Genomic DNA, 17252 nt, shown 5'->3' on the forward strand with positions numbered 1-17252 from the left:
CAGTTGCACAAGAATTTGATGAAGGTGCAGCTGTTCTTGTTCTCATTTGATCCCATCACTGGTACAGGTGTGCCAGACCGTTAGGAGCTGAGGGACTGTGATAACCATTTCCGAGGGAGGGGCAGGGGCCAGGCTCGTTAGCGCTCTGATTCACTGCCATTTGCAGTCCTTATCTCTCCAGGTGGACATACCCCCCGGGGGGAGATGGGTGGAATCACACTTAGCACCAAGCTGCCCAGGGGGTGAGGACTGCACCACCACAGTGTATTAGTTATAATTTAAATCTAATTTTAAAGAAGTGCATATAGTCCTGCATGTTCTTTAGTCACAAAGGCTAGATAACAGATTAAGTTTGGAAATACATAATTTATCTAGGTTTATGAATCTGTAAGTCTGCACATATCCAGTTGCAGTCAGTTATCATCATTACACTTCTGAAAATTTGTGAGATTTTTGTTGGTAGAAGATGTGTTTGGTTTTTTTTTTTTTTTTTCCTCCACTTTTTTCCCTCTCATTTCCCCTCCCCCCCCTTGCTTTTTTTTTTTTTTTTTTTCTCACATTTTATTCTGGCCTGTGGAAATTTAAGTTGAAATAATTGTCAGATAATACTGTCAGAACAATCAATTTAGTTCTTGTAGACATAATTGTGAAAAAAGCCTTGCACTTTTCAAAATAGGTACTATACACTGCGGGCATGGTTGGTACCTCCTTCTACAGATGCCCATGATCTTTAAAAGAAGCATTTAGGTCTTGAGGTTATTTAAAGATTCCTAATTTTTTTACTTGTCTTTTAGACTTTATTTAGCTGTGCAAGATATCACCATCTTCAGTATTTTTTATAATAAACATGTCTAGTCAAAGAAAGCATTAATGAAGCAATTCCCCAAATAAAACAGCCCATCATATCTGAGTTGCAGCAGAGAGAAAGTGTGGTCTTTGTAGTTTAATCAAGATCACAAGACTTGTTTTGAGCGTCTGTCATCTTTAATTTTACGGCACTTCATTTCAGAGTGGGACTGCCAGGGTCACATGCAATTAAAACACAGGCAAGATTTGTCTTGTGAAATCTTAACATAAAAAGTAATGTGTTACTCTATTTTAACTTTTCTACTGAACTCTGTGAACTCACTAATTACTTTTCCCCCTCTTGTCACCTTTTTGATATGACATGTATTTTATAAAGGAGATAGAAGTTTGGAATTTTTTTTCTATCATGCATATGATTGAGGATAACAAAATTAAACCAGAGAAAAAAGGAAATGTATTTTTCAGAAATACATTTTTAGAAATATCTGAGCATTACTGCTTCAATTACAAAGGGACTGGAGGATCAAATTCTAGGAAATAACTATTAATCTGCTTAACTAGGGCAGGTAGAAGCGTAATAGCAGACCAGGGATTTTAGTGAGGCCAATCACACAGACTGGAGTTTATTCTCTTGAGTGGGGTGACAGGGGAAGGGTAAAGGGACTTTAATGTGGTGGGCCATGAGAAGCACTAAAAGCTGGTATCTATGTAGCTTCTTTATAGCTTTAGCCAAGTTGTTGCATCGTAGTGATCAGTAAATTGCATGGACCCTTATTAACCTTATTGATAAGGAGCTTAGGGAAGTCCCATTCAGTCCAGAATATAGTCTTCTTTTTGTTCTCCTGTCTGTCTCGGTTTGCAATCCCAGTCTCTTTGTACAGAAATCCTTTATGTTGCACCTCAAAATTCTGTGCAAGTACTCTACTCATTTAACTTGGAGCAAGGGAACTGTAGAGCAGAAAGGGTTGGAGTACACATGGGGCCACAGGCCTATTTAAATATAGCTGGGACACCTGGAGAATGTTTGAAAAATTTCTTTTAAAGAATCTTTTATATTGTTCTTCTTTCAGTGCAGCTGGGGTCTGTGGGGATCAGGGGATTATTTTTGATACCTGTCTAAAAGAGTTATGTCTACACTGATTTCCATCCCTTGCTACTAATTAACCTTATTGTATACAGGAAACAGTCTATTTAATACCTGCATTCTTTCTGTAATGCCAAGTAAAATGAAATCTAGTGTGAAATCTAGTTAGCATTTGCCTTTTTGAAGTCATTTTTGAGTTTCCAGTCCGGGTGACTGTGACCTCAAAACTGAAAGCTATAAAAATGGTCCCAATTTCAGCTCAATGGGAGTTTCTTGAAGATACCCTGTTCACCTGGACTTGCTCATGTAGTAAATTGCCCATCTTGGCACTTGACAGTTTTCCCAGGAACCATCTATTTCTGGGTCACTCATAGCCCTGAAAAGCACATAAGTTCCTGAAGCTCCTCCTAAGTAAAGAGTCTCCTCCTTTCTGCTGGAAAGATCACACTTCGACTGTTTCAGTGTACAGAGACTTACAAAAATTCCAATGGCAATGGTAAAACCAGATTTATTAAGGAGAACAAGGAATGATGTTTTAAAAATGTCACCAACAAATGTAGAGGATGCTGAGGGATAGCTAGGTGACCGAGATGAACTCAAACTGTAAAATGGAGGGCAAAAATGTAGATGATATATCATATTTTAAAGGACCTTTAAAGCTTGCTGAACAACAATGATTTTAATCGTGTCTGCTCTAACATGAAGATACAGGAGTCATTACCATACAGTGTGATCTCTGAAAAGAACATTCACTAAAATGAATTTTCTCATGTATTTGGAGGAGTAAGTGTTCCCCTGGATGTCGTAAGGCTGAACCGAGCCCTGTGGCCCTGCTTTCTCTGCAGGTCTCTGACTGCTTCCCTGATGAAGCAGGGACCAAAGGCGGGTTTGACTTTTAGAGAAGATTGGTTCAGTTTCTGAAAGAGGACTCAGGTCAGGTGGCTGAGTCATTCTCTTGGGGACAGGCCAGCTGTATGAACTTGGGAGTCTTTAACAACAAAATCTTGAAAAAACAGCCACTATTTAGTACTAAATTTGCTTCATTTAGTACAAAATGATGATATCAAGAGCAAAGCTAGTCATAACAAAGGACAACAAGCATAAAAATAATATCTTTCTAATACTGACTGTGTACCAATATTGACAGCATGGATACTAAACAAAGGTTGGAATTGCTCATTTGTTTTATTTGTTAGTATTAAAGCTCAGTGGAAACACCAACGGAATAGGACGTTGATATCATTAGTTATAATCTATTTGGGAAGAATGAGGAGTATTGTTTTCATTCCTGCTGGGGCTTGTCAGATAGATTGGCTGTTGGAAATTGTGCTTGATGGCAGAAATATAGTCTTATGGTCTTGAAGTACTGAGCATTTGTAGGTGTCCATTCCTGTAGCTAAGTGGCCACAGTAAGAATCCAAGGTTTGGTTTAAGGAGACTGGAAGGTGCCCCTGGATCCCTCTGTATAGCTAATCCTCGAGGAAAGGGGGACAAATTTTTTTCATTTGCTGTTTTCCTTCTATTTCCTGTATTTTATACTTATTTTGGTCAATAAAGCAATGTTCATTTATGTTTTACACCATTCTCAAGAAAACACATTTCTTGCAGTTCAGCCTTTCTAAAAACAACAGAAATAATCTGGCTTAACTATAAAAGATTTTATTATTATTATTATTATTTTCTTCTGCCTTTCCTACTAAGCTCCTCTGCAAAACAGCTAGAAATTTTCATTTTCAAAACATTAGTACAGCAAATTGCCATCTTTCTGTGCACGGCATTCTCTATGTACTCATCATCTGAATGATTCCGGATCACACTCTGGCAGCGTGAATCACAGCATGCCCTCATGCCTGCCTCTTTTTCAATTATATGTAAGAGGAAGACTGCTGGAGACCCATTTTTTCATCTTGCACAGGACCCCAAAAGTGCCAGATCTCATTTCAATCTAATATTATGACAGTATGATAAAATGGATGTTAACAGGACACTGACTAATATGATCTGTAGAGAAATGATAGAAAAATACAGTATCAGGGAGATTATATTACTAATGTGGATTTTATGGACACAAAATTCCCTTTATAAACAGGGTCCTAAGATTTAATCCTTATATTGTATGATTCTAGTTAGTGTTCTAAGATACTCTGCAGCAGTACTGGAATTTTTGCATTCTTAAATGAAATACATGTATTTTATTTTATCATAGGGCCATTTATACCACTCTTAATTTGCTAATGAAACTTGGCATTCAAATGACTCATCAGCATGTATTGCAAAGCAGAAAAATAATGTGGCATACGTTTCTTTACCCATGAAAATGCACCTTCATATAGTCTTAGTGCTGTCTTATTCAACAAAAAAGTATGTAATTTCCTTCCCCTAGCAGGTTGAGTTAAAAATGAGCTAAATGTGTGAGAAGGCCATTACTGTGCTAATGAAAAGCTCGATACCATTTGAATTTTTCATCATGGGATATTTGTTCTGTAGCACACAGCACTAATATTTACTGTCACCGGTACAGTATGCACAGTAATTAAGTTACAGTCATCAACGTGGTGGATGTTAAGCAAAGAGGTTCCTGTGTGAGCTTGGACCTCTTTCACAGATATTTCACATAAAACAGCCCTTCAGGCATTTGCAGGTTTGGTTGATGAAGTGATGGGGAGAGAAAAAGGGTTAAAAGGATTTTAATGTCTGGTTTCAGTGCAATTAGACCTTGTGTTGGGAGAGCCCTTGCCCAGAACAGTGATACGGTGGTCAGCTATCCGGAGGGGACACTTTCTGCTGCCTCCCTCCTTGCCACAGGGCTGGTTTAGCAATGGGTACGGCACTTGCAGCACCCAACGCCTGCTGTTGTGGCGAGGCTACTCCTGGCAACTGTAGTCCGGTTTAATTTGGTAGCAGTTTAACCAGGTGTGCAAATCACAGGAGAAGATGGTCACTAGTGGGTTCTCTGTTTTTTGGACCTAGTAACATTATTTTTATACAGGATAGGAGACAGACTTTTTGGTTTCATGCTGCCTCTATAACCAGCAGGATGGCAAAAACAATTTTATGTCCTTACTGACTAAATGATGACCATGTGAGAGGAATCAGTACCACTGTGATTGCTCTTACTCTGGAAGGCAGATCGAGGTCACAAAATGATGCTTTAGCCAAATTGAGAACATGGAAAGTGATCTTACCCGCTTCATCCATGGTGGCAGGGTGGTGCTGAGGGTGCTCTTGTTTGTTCAATGCACAGCTCAGCAAGAAGTCAATGTAGTGACATAGGGTGGCTGGCTACCTCACTGTCTTCCTCCTCTTCCCTTGTTAATAACTTCAGAATAGTCTTACATGAAATTAATAAAATAAACAGGAACAGATGAAATGCTGGCTATAGTAACCTATTCCCCTTTGTTGTCCATACAGGAGATGTGCTAGGGCCAGAATATGAGCTTCAAGGGCAGGACTAGCTTTTTCATCAAATAAAGTTTTCAGGAGACTTCTTTCCATAAGTACAGTCTCTTTGGAGCACACCAGAAAATCTGGAATGTGCCAAATACCCTGAGTGATCCATCTTTTTCCTGCTAAACTCTCTATCCATTTTGACAGTGTCCTCCCATGCTCCCTTTTCCCCGGCCACTCAGTGACACAGGCCACACCTGGACTCTTTTTGACACAACCTGGCCATGGGTTCCTGGAGATAATTGTCAAACGCATCTATTATTTTGTACATGTACCTGTGCTTTGACAACTAGGCATGGTAAAAGTTTATATAAATAGATCAGATGTATTCATAGCTGTATAAACCTCGGGAACCTCTGGCATGTTTATGGTCAGATGAACTTCTGGCAAATCCCACAACTTCCTCATCATTAGATGAGCACAGAAAGTCCCAAGACCTGACTGTGAGACGTCTGTCACCTGTGCTGTTGGAGCCAGCAGGTCCAAAAGGAGAAGTTTTTAATAGCAGAAGATTTGTCGTCCCCCGCCTCCATTATGCTTGGCAAGTGGCCGTAGACAGATGCACATTTGCTTCTTAATTAGATAGATTTTTTTCTTTCTATCCAGTAAATTCTCCTGGATGCTTCCACAGGAAAGTGGCCATAGGAAAGGCAAGAAACACAACTTGTGACCCCGGTAACTTTGCAAAGCACACTTGAATTAGGGCAGAAAAAGGCATCTCAACCTGATATACGAGTGATAGATTCCTTCTGCACTTGGGCATGTTTGGGGTCAAATGTTCAAAATCTTTTATGAATGAATCCCCAGCTGTACAGATAAGAAAAGGATTAAAAAAGGTTTTGGCCTTCACAAGGTAAAATCTAAAGTCTGGCTGTCTAGAAACTATTTGGGATATGAAGTAATTAAAGCCTTATGTGAGTAAATAGGAATTTCTGTCAACCTGGAAAGGTTTTTTAGGTAGTTTCTTGTAATGCCAGCCATTGCAGGGTGCCTGAGGAGAGCGTGCAGCACTGTCCTGGCTTGGTCTGCAGACCCTTAGGGCACGGATCTCTTCACTACTTGTTTCAAAGAAGTGTTTTCTAGAAAGTGTTTGCTGATGATAGGGAAAAAATGGCATTGATTCTGAGGTGGAGCCTGCATCTTTCTTTGCATTTAGAAAGGTCACAATTTTTTCTAGCAGCACCTATTTTCTGTAGCCTAGACCCTATTTGTACAGGTAGGCTATCCAAAAAATAAGAGTGTTGTCCCATCGTAACACAGGTCATATATGTTGTCAGAAAATGGAAGAGGAAATTTACTTTAGGCTTTTTCTGTCTTAATACATCCCATGTGCCTGATCCCCCCTCACCCCCTGCCCATATTTGCCTAGCTTCCTTAAAGCCATTTGGGATGTTATCTGAGAAACTAGTTTACTGAAGACCTATACTCAAAGAACAGTATTTCCAAAGAGGTTCAGATTATTTGAAATACAGACTATATGTGAGTTAAAATGATATCATGGCAAAGAGAGTGAAAAATAAGGATAAACTGCCTCTGGAGGATTACCCTTCCCTAGACCTAGTCACTTGGTACAGGTCAAACCTGAGGGTCTGGACCACACGCTTGCGTGAAAGATATTAAGGTGAGTGGAGACACATCTCTCTTTTATCCATTGCTGGGACTTCTACTTGATAGAACAAGGCTGACTTAAATTAGGAAAAAATTAGTTTGTTGTGTCAGTAGCTGCTCTGTTTCTTCCAGAATGTGGAAAAAGAGGCTTCTCTCCTCTCTCTCATTCTTTCTTACACCCTATACAGTAATCAGACAGAATGAATAACTTGTAAATCCCACTTCTTTTCCATCAATGCTTGCGTTGAGTCTGCCTAAGCCACTTTAAAGGCCCAACTTTTGAATCTATTACCTGGAGCTAATGTGTTCCATGACAGACTCTTGAGAACTGACGGGTCTTTGTCCCCGTGCCAAGGATGTCCTGACAGTAGAAAAGCACCTGGAGTAAGAGAACTCAAACCCAGAAAATGCACCAGGTCTCAGTTAATCTTCTTGTGTTTCAGGAAGGCTGTTGAATTGTCCAATCAAGGAAATGTTTTGATTTCCAAATGCATTCCTATTTTTTCTTTCTTTCCCCCTGCCCCCCCACTTTGTTTTGGGAAATGAGACAAATATATAAAAGCAAGTTATTAATAAAACATCTATTATGCCCATGGGACAAAGGTCCTTCCGTATTATTCAGATGACATGTTTATTGTTGACATCTCTCTCTTCTCTGAGTATGCACAGAACCCTGAAATCCTTTTACATTTTTAATAAGATTATTTCTTTTTTCAATCTAGTACAAGAAAACCGCATCTACAATATGCATAATACTTTCAAAAACTGCAGCATCAGAGAGAAAGCATTGCCAATGTTTTTGGCTATCTACACTTCAAAGAGACATGTCGATAAAGAGAATAGTACTAGAGTTCTCAAACAGGTGCTTGTATTTTGCATCTTAAGGCATGTTTGTTTAAGGTAGCTGCCTTATCTTTCCATTCTCAGATTTGAGGTGAAGCGTGTCATAAGCACAAAAGGAAATTTGGTTTGCTTTCCAACCACCAACACTCAGGAAACCTGGAATAACCAACATTATTGTGTTGTTTTGTTTGAAATCAAGTGTCTTATGGAGCAGGGTGATCATCAGCTCTACGTTCCTGCAGCACTGCATGGCCTAGGTCTGTGTGGAATCTGTGAAATTATGTTTGGCTCATAGCTAAACATGGATCTCAAACTAAAAGCCAGGTGTTTGTACAGTATCACCTATGTGCTTCATCATCAGTCCATGATGATGCAATCTTAGAGGGCAGCTGTTTTGAGGGAGCTGATTCACTCTGTAGGATCCTAGCCCATCTTGCAGTAGATTCCAGGTCCATGTCCCTAGGCTGACATAGGCTTCATTTTAAGTTTGCAACATCAAAAGGCAAAAGCAGTTCTTCATGGTGGTTTCTTGTGGGTAAGCCAATACCACAAAGACTGCAAGGGGCTCTGACACTAAGGTGAAAGTGGTTCAGGCGGGTGCCAGGTTCCTTTAATCTGATCCCCACAGCACTTATTTTCTTCCCAGGCTGAATATATACTTGCAGAACAGAAAATCTCTCACAAAGTAGAACTTTCTAGCTGCTGCCAAGTGGCAAAAGGGGTTTGATTTGGGTTGGATTTTGGGATTAGAAGACAGGCTTTCACCATCCCAACAGCCAGGAAACTGCCATTAACCATAGGCCCTTTAGAACTGTGTCCATTGGAAAGAGAGCTACAGTGCACACACGCGAAAGGTTTTGCTTTGCTAGGCATATGCATTGGGTGTACTAGAGGTGGATGCAGAGCCTGCGACGTGCATGTGGTCACTGCTGTTATTATATGTACAAAGATATTAGTATTAATCCTGTGGGAAGTTTGAAGCCTCCCTCTGTCGCTCCTCCTGCTGCCAGTGCTTTCCTCCTCCTGACTGCCAACGTTGGGTGGCTGAAGCTACTGATGCAAATTTGGATAGATGCAGGCTGCAGTAGCCACAGGGGAGAACCCAGAAGCACTGATATGTTCTCTGTATGGACCAGAAATAGTATTTAATTCCCCAGATTCCCTTGTGAATCTGGTCCGTTGGGAACACTAAGGACAGTTCAGTTCTCCAGTTCAGAGGAGCAATCAGATACCAACAAACTACTTGATTCTTTTAAGAGCTGAAAAGAGATCAATAATGAAAATATTAAGGATCCTTTCACCTTGAATACTTAGGGTTTTGTTCAAAAGGGCAGTATAGATACACAAAGCATCCAGTGAGAGACAGAGCAAGTTATAAAAGGTGTGGCAGATCTTCCATATGAGGGGAGGTTAAATTGATTAAGAGACAAATGAGAGGTGATATGTTAGTGGTATATAGGAGAGTGAATTGCCAGAAGAGGTCAGTCAGACAATCCTATTTAGCCTTTCCCATAAATCAAGAGCAAGTAGAGTGCTATACAATAATACTAAAAGCTAATGAATTTAAAAGTGATACAAGTAAAATATTTTCTTACATGGTGTGTAATTAACCTAGGAAATTCATCAGATACCATTAAGACAAAGAGCCTAGCAGGACTAAAAATTGATAATAAGTGACAGAAACTACATAAAGATAGAAATGTATACAAAATGTTCAGCTGAGCAATGGACTGCTCAAAATGCTTTCACAATATGGTTACTCTCACTTTCCAGGGCAGAAGGCACACCTCCACATACCCAAAAATGCAACCAGAAAACATTCAAAAAACTTCTGAGCAGCTTCTCTGAAAGCTTCTGAGCTTCAAGATAATATAGAACTCATCAGCCGGGAGATAGTTGCCCCTTTTGTCTCCCAGACACACAGCCAAGAAACTTATGGATAGGACCTGAGCATAGGAACTGTATTTTGATGCAGGCAGAGGAGAATCATGTGAAATTTATAAGTCTGCCTTTTATTAACTGAAATGTGCTCTGAAATGGCTCTAAAATGGTGGTGTTTTGTGGGTAGTTAATTGGCATGCATTCTGAACTTGCAGTGTTTTATGGTCCCTCTTAAACTTATTAAACAAAGCTGTCAGCTTCTACTGAAGGTGTAAGATATCCCCCTAGGTTTTACAGTGTGTGCAAAGATTTTTGAGGTGCACAGACAAGCTGCTTTGTCCTGTGATGGTGGGTTCCCTGCACTTCTGAAGTATTTCTGAGGGTTTAAGAGTAAACTTGAGAAAGCCAGAAAACCTCACCACATTTAAGAGTTTGGAGGGCAAGTTTCTACTTGTTTCTCTTTCCCCTGAGGTTACCTTGACCTTGGGTTGTAGGGATGAGCAGGGCTGAATGTCGGCAACCCAAATACTGGATTATATGGGTGAATTCAGAGGAAGCAAGGGTGTAGAATATAGAGTTTCTATTAAACAAACAAAAAAAAAAAAAAACAAAAAAAAAAACAACAACAAAAAAAAAGACAATAGGGCTGAATAAAATGACCACAGAAATACAGTGTTCTCTTCTTGACAGGGCTGGCTCTGTGCCTCAGTTTCTCACACCACCGATGTGCAGTGGTATTGCGTCCCCAGTTCCTATGTCTTGAGTTTTGAGCGAAGGTCTTTCTAACTTCAGTCTATGTTTTGTACAAAAATCTGAAGTGAGTGCTCATGTTTTGTAATCCAGCATGCCAACAGATCTTTGTAACAAGGATCTATAAGGAAAAAATGGGCATTTATTCTCATAGTATTTCAGGTATGTTTGGAAGCATGCAATTACTGAGTGTAAAAATAGCATGCAGTACATAAGTAATGGTAGAGTATATTCATTTGCTGTGATAACACATGGTGAATTGGCACACGGATGAGATTGCTGCTTTACTAGCATCCTGCAAGCATTCCCTTGGTGAAGCCTACTGACCAAAGCAAGGGCTGTAACACTTGAGCATCCAAGGTTTTGGGTAATGCCTGACCGCATCAGGACACTTGCTGGAGATTTTTCTTATGTGTGTGCCCTTGGTCCTTAGGGAAGGGTTGTGGTTTTTAATCCAAAGTGAGTGCTAGGGAAGGTTCCTGTGTTCTGCAAAACAAGCATTGCCCCAGGCCTCATTTATGCGTCCTACAAAAATCAGGACTTGCGATTGAGAGAGACCTGCCTCTGTGATTATGCTGTTTCCTTATGCTCCATGTTTCCTTTTCGAAGCAGGAGTGCAATGCTGGGGAACCTGCTGTGCTGTGATAATATGTGCATTCCCCGAGGCTTGTCTTTCAGCCTCTTCCGAGAATTAGCCATGTAAAATCTATACACTGCCTGATTACAGTGGTGATTGTGGTCCCAACTTACTTTCCAGCTTTCTTCCAAGCTCTACCCATGGTCTAGATGCTGTGTAGTAATTGATTAGCCGAACTTCTTGAGTGCCTTGGGCTGAATGGCAGTCTTTGGCTCTGTTGCAACATGGTGTGCTTACAAAAACAGGCTGAGTGTTACCTGTACTGCAGCTGTCCTAGCAGAGAATTAAATAACTATGAAAATGCATGCTGCTCTTGATCTTTATATATATATATGTGTGTAAATATGTAAGTAAATAAAAAGAGGGATGAAAATTTCTTCAGGGCAGTTTACATGTCCTTTTTTAGCTGTAGCTCAGCAAGTCAGTCTTTCTCCTGCTTTGCTTAGAGGTTCTATTTTTCAGTTTAATTTCTTGAGTTAAAAACTGACATTTTTTCTTGTAGAAATTTAAGATTTCATTTTTTTTTTTTAATTATTTTTATTTTAATGTGAAATCTTTCTAGCTGGAAATGCCCTTTTCAGTTTCATTATAGGTCTCTTTCTGATGTCTTCTTTTACTATAGTAATCCCAGTTACTAAGACAGCTGTCTTTTCACATGAGTTTGAGTAGAAGATACTCTGTATAGAAGATATAGATAAACTGATTCTTGGATGTATTTGTCTCTACTGCACTCTCAGCCTTCATTTTTCTGATCATTTACCATTAATAGCGATAGCTCCTTGCCTAAAGTTTTCTGTGGTCTTTCTCAAACTGAAGCTTGCTCCTTAAAAATAAGTCTTCTGCAAGGCTAGTGTTGACTCACTAAAAAAATATGAAAGTTTGAGCAAAATTTCTACCAAGACATAATGAATATTCTTGTAAGTAACAACTAGAGGAACAATGTGGTGGTGATACAGGCCCAGTGAATTGCTCCTGCTGGATGGAGGCCAAACTTAGACACTTTTGGGATTTAGAAATGTATGCGTCCAGCAACAAAAGAGATTCTGTTGGAGCCCTGGACTGAAAGGTTGGTTAACAAAGGGCAAACTACCTGAGCAGGAGGACAAGGAAACCCCACTGCAGTTAAAGCTTGCAAATAATTTTTTTTTTTTTTTTTTTTTACTATCTTTTGTCTGGCTGCTTTCTGCCTTGAGGGGCTGATGGCAGAAGTTGTGGGGCTGGCTCTTTGACTAACAGTTGAGTCAGTATTTTTTCCCACTGAATTATGTAGGTATTAAAGGAGACAGGGAGAAGACTGGTCTCTTGGGGAAGGGAACAGCTTAGTAGCAAGGCGTGGTTATTCCTTTCTGTTGTCAGGAAGAGAAAGGATAGACATCTGCTATATGCCCTGGATGTATACACTCCTCTGATGAGAGCCACTTGTGTCCTCACAGAGTTGGCTACCCATGTATCAGGCTTCTATCTTTAACAAAGCATTTAGTAGAGAAGTCAGCACATTTGTACAGACCTCATGTAAGGAACCCTTCAAAACTGAAGAAAGGCTTATGTGTCCAAAAGTTTGCTTGATTTTTTTTCTTTTCCCCCAACCGAACAAGTTGATCTTAAGAAAGATACGGGTTCATTTAATAAGCCTTGTCTGGCTTATAAAAACAAGAAAAGAAGAGTCTCCATGCTCCAAAGAAAGCTTAAAAGAAGATTAATTAATTAATTAAGAATCTTTTCTTCTGAGTGCAACAGGATCCAAATAACAAGTGAACTTTTCATTTCCAGTAATAGCAGAAATTACTTCAATAGCATGATTGTGAGCACCCGTGGGGCCATAATGTGAATGGTCTTTATTAAGGAATAGACTGAACTTCTGACTATCTTTCTTCCAGTCATTTCCACAGACTATAAACAGCGCCTGGTTTGTTGCTATTAAAAGAGTCTAAAGACGATGATGCTGAAAAGCATTACTGTTTAAGTGCTCATGGCTTGACATTAACATGAAAAATATTTTCTTGAAAGTAAAGTGAATTTGGGTTCTCCACAACATTATAGTTTTCTTCAGAAATGATTGTGTTGAATACCTGTAAAATGGGGGGAGACGTTTTCTTGGATTCGTGCTTTAATTTTAATTACTGGCCACTGCCCCTCTGTTTCGCTTGATTTTTCAGACATGTATGAAGTCACAAAACATCTTAGGGTCAATTTTTGTTTTCTTGGTGTTATTTTCGGCCTGTGTTGGTACCTGATGAAAGAGCCTGGTCTTATTTAACGATCAGGCTTCACTATATGTTTGTTCCCATAAATGACTCTTCTGAAGGAGCAACCTTTCCTGAATAACATGGTATTTTGGAAAATGATGCTAAGTAAAAACTGAAGTAATCCATGATCTGCTGAGGTGATACTGAAGACATATCTCATCCACAGCAGACCTGTGCATTAATCCTATGTTTTGGGGTCTTTACTTGCTTTAAATATTTGCTTCTAGATCTGTGTTTCACACATCTTATTTACATGGTTTATTTTTCATTTTATGAACGAATCGATAACCAGACAGACTCTTTACCACACTGGATTAGTTTTATTTATTCTCTTTGAACTTGATTAAAAAGCTGTCAAACATAAGTCTACATTTTATCAGCAGAATACTTTTACAAAACGGTAGGAGATGTGTATAGCTGGAAACATACATTTCAAAATGAAACAATATTTGATATATTCTAGACAGTTACCCTTTTGTTTATCCATGACAACTGAAACTAACCATCAAATGCATAAATTGATTCAAGTCTAGCCAAGTAATCCTAAGGGCATATGAAAAGGCTTTTTTTTAAAGTTCTTTCTAGATGAATTTAATGTAGTTCACCAATAAAGCATCCTCAGGAGCACAATACAAATGCTACAGAACATGAGATAGCTGGGGAAAGCGGGCAGATGTACAGTGTGATGAAGAATCAAAATGGATGTTACATTAAAATGAACAGTCATGCAATGTCTTCGTTTCATGTACTGCATTTCAGTAAAAATGCCAAAATTCCAACTTAATTTTTAATTTTTTTTTAGACACTGTTATGCAAATACTGACATTTTGTTTGCTGTTTTTTTTTGTTTGTTTGTTTTGTTTTGTTTTGTTTTTGTATTTTTTTTTGTTTTTGTTTTGTTTTTTTTTTGTTTGTTTTTTTAATTATTATTTTATATTTGTTTAAAAGTATGAAATGTAATCTTTTTTTGAACTTTTGAGGCAGGCAAATTAATTATTCGTCATGTCTTTAACTTTAAATATATATCAAAGAGAAAGGTAAATTGTAATCATATTAGCTACAAATAACTGGTATCACTGTTTAATTCACTGCTTTTAATATACATATTTTAATCAGTTTTCTACAAATCTCCTCAATTATTATTTGTCTTTCTGTGCCATTGCATATGTTGGTAAACAGCATTTTCTATGGTCTTTGGCCATATGCTGCATGCTCAGCTTGCAAAAAAAGTGACACTTGGAGTGCTAGCATAATGAAACTCTCAAAGGGTTAATGCAGAATACATATAGGCAAATGTTGACAATATTTTTTATTCCAATGTTTGAAAATTAAACACAAAATCATCATTAAGTTTTCACAAAATGAGGCATCTGTCACTTGAAAGAAAAAGAAATATTTCAGAAATATGTTTACAGAAATGTAAAAATATTAGACATCAAGACAGATGTGAACATTTTCAATAACAGGCCCTGTCTGTCAGTCTTCCTCAGAGCCGAAGATCTTGCTGTACTCACTCAACATAAGTTCAACTATCTGATTTTGGTACAGCATGTGGACTGCCATGTTCCCTGTCTCCTTTTCAGGTCTAAGGAGTGTTGGTCCAAACACAATTCCTAAGCTTTGTGTTGACATAAGATTCACGGATTCCTTGGCTGCTATCCTGTTGACGAAAGGAAAGAATTGGTTAAAAAAGAGGGATGTCAAGGGAGTTGCTGTTGCATATGAAGTACATAGAGGCACTTTTTTACTGATTCTCCTAACAGGGATGTTTGTCTGGTTAGATTATCAAAAAGAAAGAAAAGAGGGAGGGAAGAGACAACTTCTACCAACCTGACAAACAAGGAAAGGGGAGTCAGCCCCAGACAGCAAGAGGTGCATGGGGTGGAGGTGTAGAGCTCCATACACAGTACTCTTACATCAGGGCACAATTTGCTGCTTTCTGGTGAGCAAATGTTAATGTGTGCGCCTTATAAGGCAATAATAAACTCATACATTTAGATATGGAAAATAGGGATTGATGTTTACACTAAGGGAATCGAGCACTTTTGATGTCAACAGTTTTGGTGGCTCCAGGGAGAAGCTTCCCTGCTTCTCTTAACATGGTCTCCAGCACTGAAAGAGTTGGGAAAACAAAAAAAAGCCCCTTAACATAGAGCTCATGTGAAACACATTCCTTCTGCTAATTTAAATCCAATCAGGTTAGTATGGTCTGAAATGGATTGTGAAATTTATATAACTAAAGACTTTTGCATGCCTTATCCTGACACAAAGTTTCTTGAAAGACGCTGAGACCACGTACCTTAATGAGATGACTTAGAAAATAATGGTAAGGATTATAACCTTTGATATCTTTATTACCCACAAAATTACAAGAGGAGAACTATTATTATTAAAAGTTGATCTTATGTCTGTATTAAGACTTAATATTCTTGTGGAAATTACATTAAGGATGGAGAAGTCTAGTCTAAGAACTGTATAGGTTTAATAGATGGAGTTTAGGTAGGGAGTTTCGCATAAATCTCTGCAGTAGTGAGTACGAACTAAGTAGAAATCCATTTCCCTCAACCCTCCAGAACACATAATATATCCTAGGTTGGAAAGACTAGTAAATGAAGATTCATATTTTATAAATGAATTGCATAGCTCTACCAAGGAATGCGAACTAAATGCAACTTTAACATGTATATGTTTGAATTTATGGATTCTTGCTTAATCTGTTAGTTTTAACTTAAATATTCCAAGTGGACTGTTGAAGCCAAGTTCTGCTTTCCCCCCCCTCTTTCTCATTGTCGTTCATTTACCTTTTTAAAATCCAGACAGCAATTTAAAAATCATCATAGCTCTCTCTGTTTTTCCATACCTGTTGCTGAATTTACAGCAAGCTACACTATAAGTGAAAGAAATGTCATAAGATATAGTGGATTCAGTCACTTAAAAAAAGGTTTCTTTCATGTTAGTGGGTGGGTCACACTGCAAAGAGCATCATATTGTAGATTTCTGACAATCATGTAGTTTACCACATTGCTTGAACATGAACGTTTATGTTTTTTTTTTCCCATATAAAAATAGGAAGCATTACTTAGTTCTGCCTCATGCTTGTAACTGTGGTGTCCATTACACAAAATACCCTCCATATGGCACTAATCAGATTGGCTTAACTATTAGTTTCTTAAAATACAACATCTTTATTATAAATGAAAAACAAATCATTATCTTTCCTCTGTGATAATATTAATATATCATCTCTTCTCTTAGTAGTTCATAAAGTCTCAAAAATTAAGTTTTGTTGCCAAATAACTGTGTGGGCTTCTGATGGACATCACACATCTTTATCGCAATTAAAAATGTTTATTACAGGGGTGACGAGGTTGTTTTGCTTAATGCCACTTATACAGAAGGATATACACCAAGCTTAGGGCCTCCCTGTGAGAAAGGCTTGATTTCTGTTTAGCTTGTTACACTCTAGACATTAGAAACCTTGTTAAAGTATCTGCAGATGACATCAGCATGGGTAGAGATGCTGGTGTTCGCCAGGGGGGAAAAAAACATATTCAGCAGTTGTATCTTGTGTAACTTTAGAGATCACCAATTTGGCATCAGCCATGGCTTTGCAGTGAGGTGGTATTGATAATGGACAGCACGAATGAAGCTGGAGGAGAAACACCTTGCTGGGAGGAGGCAGCAGTGCACCATGGATGAGTAGTCAGGGTGAAGAATGGTGGTGGCAGAGCTCAATTTACTGAAGGAAGAGGAGGGTATTGGCTTCCTTTATCTGTAAAATTTGGAGCAAGATGTTGAGATCTTATGTTTCTGATGTGGACACAGAAAATAGAAGAAGGGTTGTCAACCTCTCTGTCCTTGTTTACCATATTAATGTAACAGAATAATTGCCCTTGTTTCTCCTGGAGATGCCATCCTGCATGCGAAGTCATGTTTGAGTCCAGGCATT

General features: G+C 38.7%; 1 protein-coding gene across 6 annotated transcripts in view; it reads right to left on the bottom strand.

The window, feature by feature from the left end:
• Positions 1-13603: 13603 nt before the first annotated feature.
• Positions 13604-17252, bottom strand: part of ARHGAP15 (Rho GTPase activating protein 15) — a 332260-nt gene continuing 328611 nt past the window's right edge. For all 6 annotated transcript variants that reach the window (XM_032997444.2, XM_032997445.2, XM_032997440.2 and 3 more), the window contains one exon: positions 13604-14963. In XM_032997444.2, the coding sequence (XP_032853335.2) occupies positions 14780-14963 (184 nt within the window). In that variant the 3' untranslated portion in view covers positions 13604-14779. The remainder of the gene's footprint in view (positions 14964-17252) is intronic.

The sequence above is a fragment of the Tyto alba genome, unplaced genomic scaffold (genome assembly GCF_018691265.1).
Source record: "Tyto alba isolate M040663 unplaced genomic scaffold, T.alba_DEE_v4.0 Super-Scaffold_7, whole genome shotgun sequence".
Taxonomy (NCBI): Eukaryota; Metazoa; Chordata; class Aves; order Strigiformes; family Tytonidae; genus Tyto; species Tyto alba.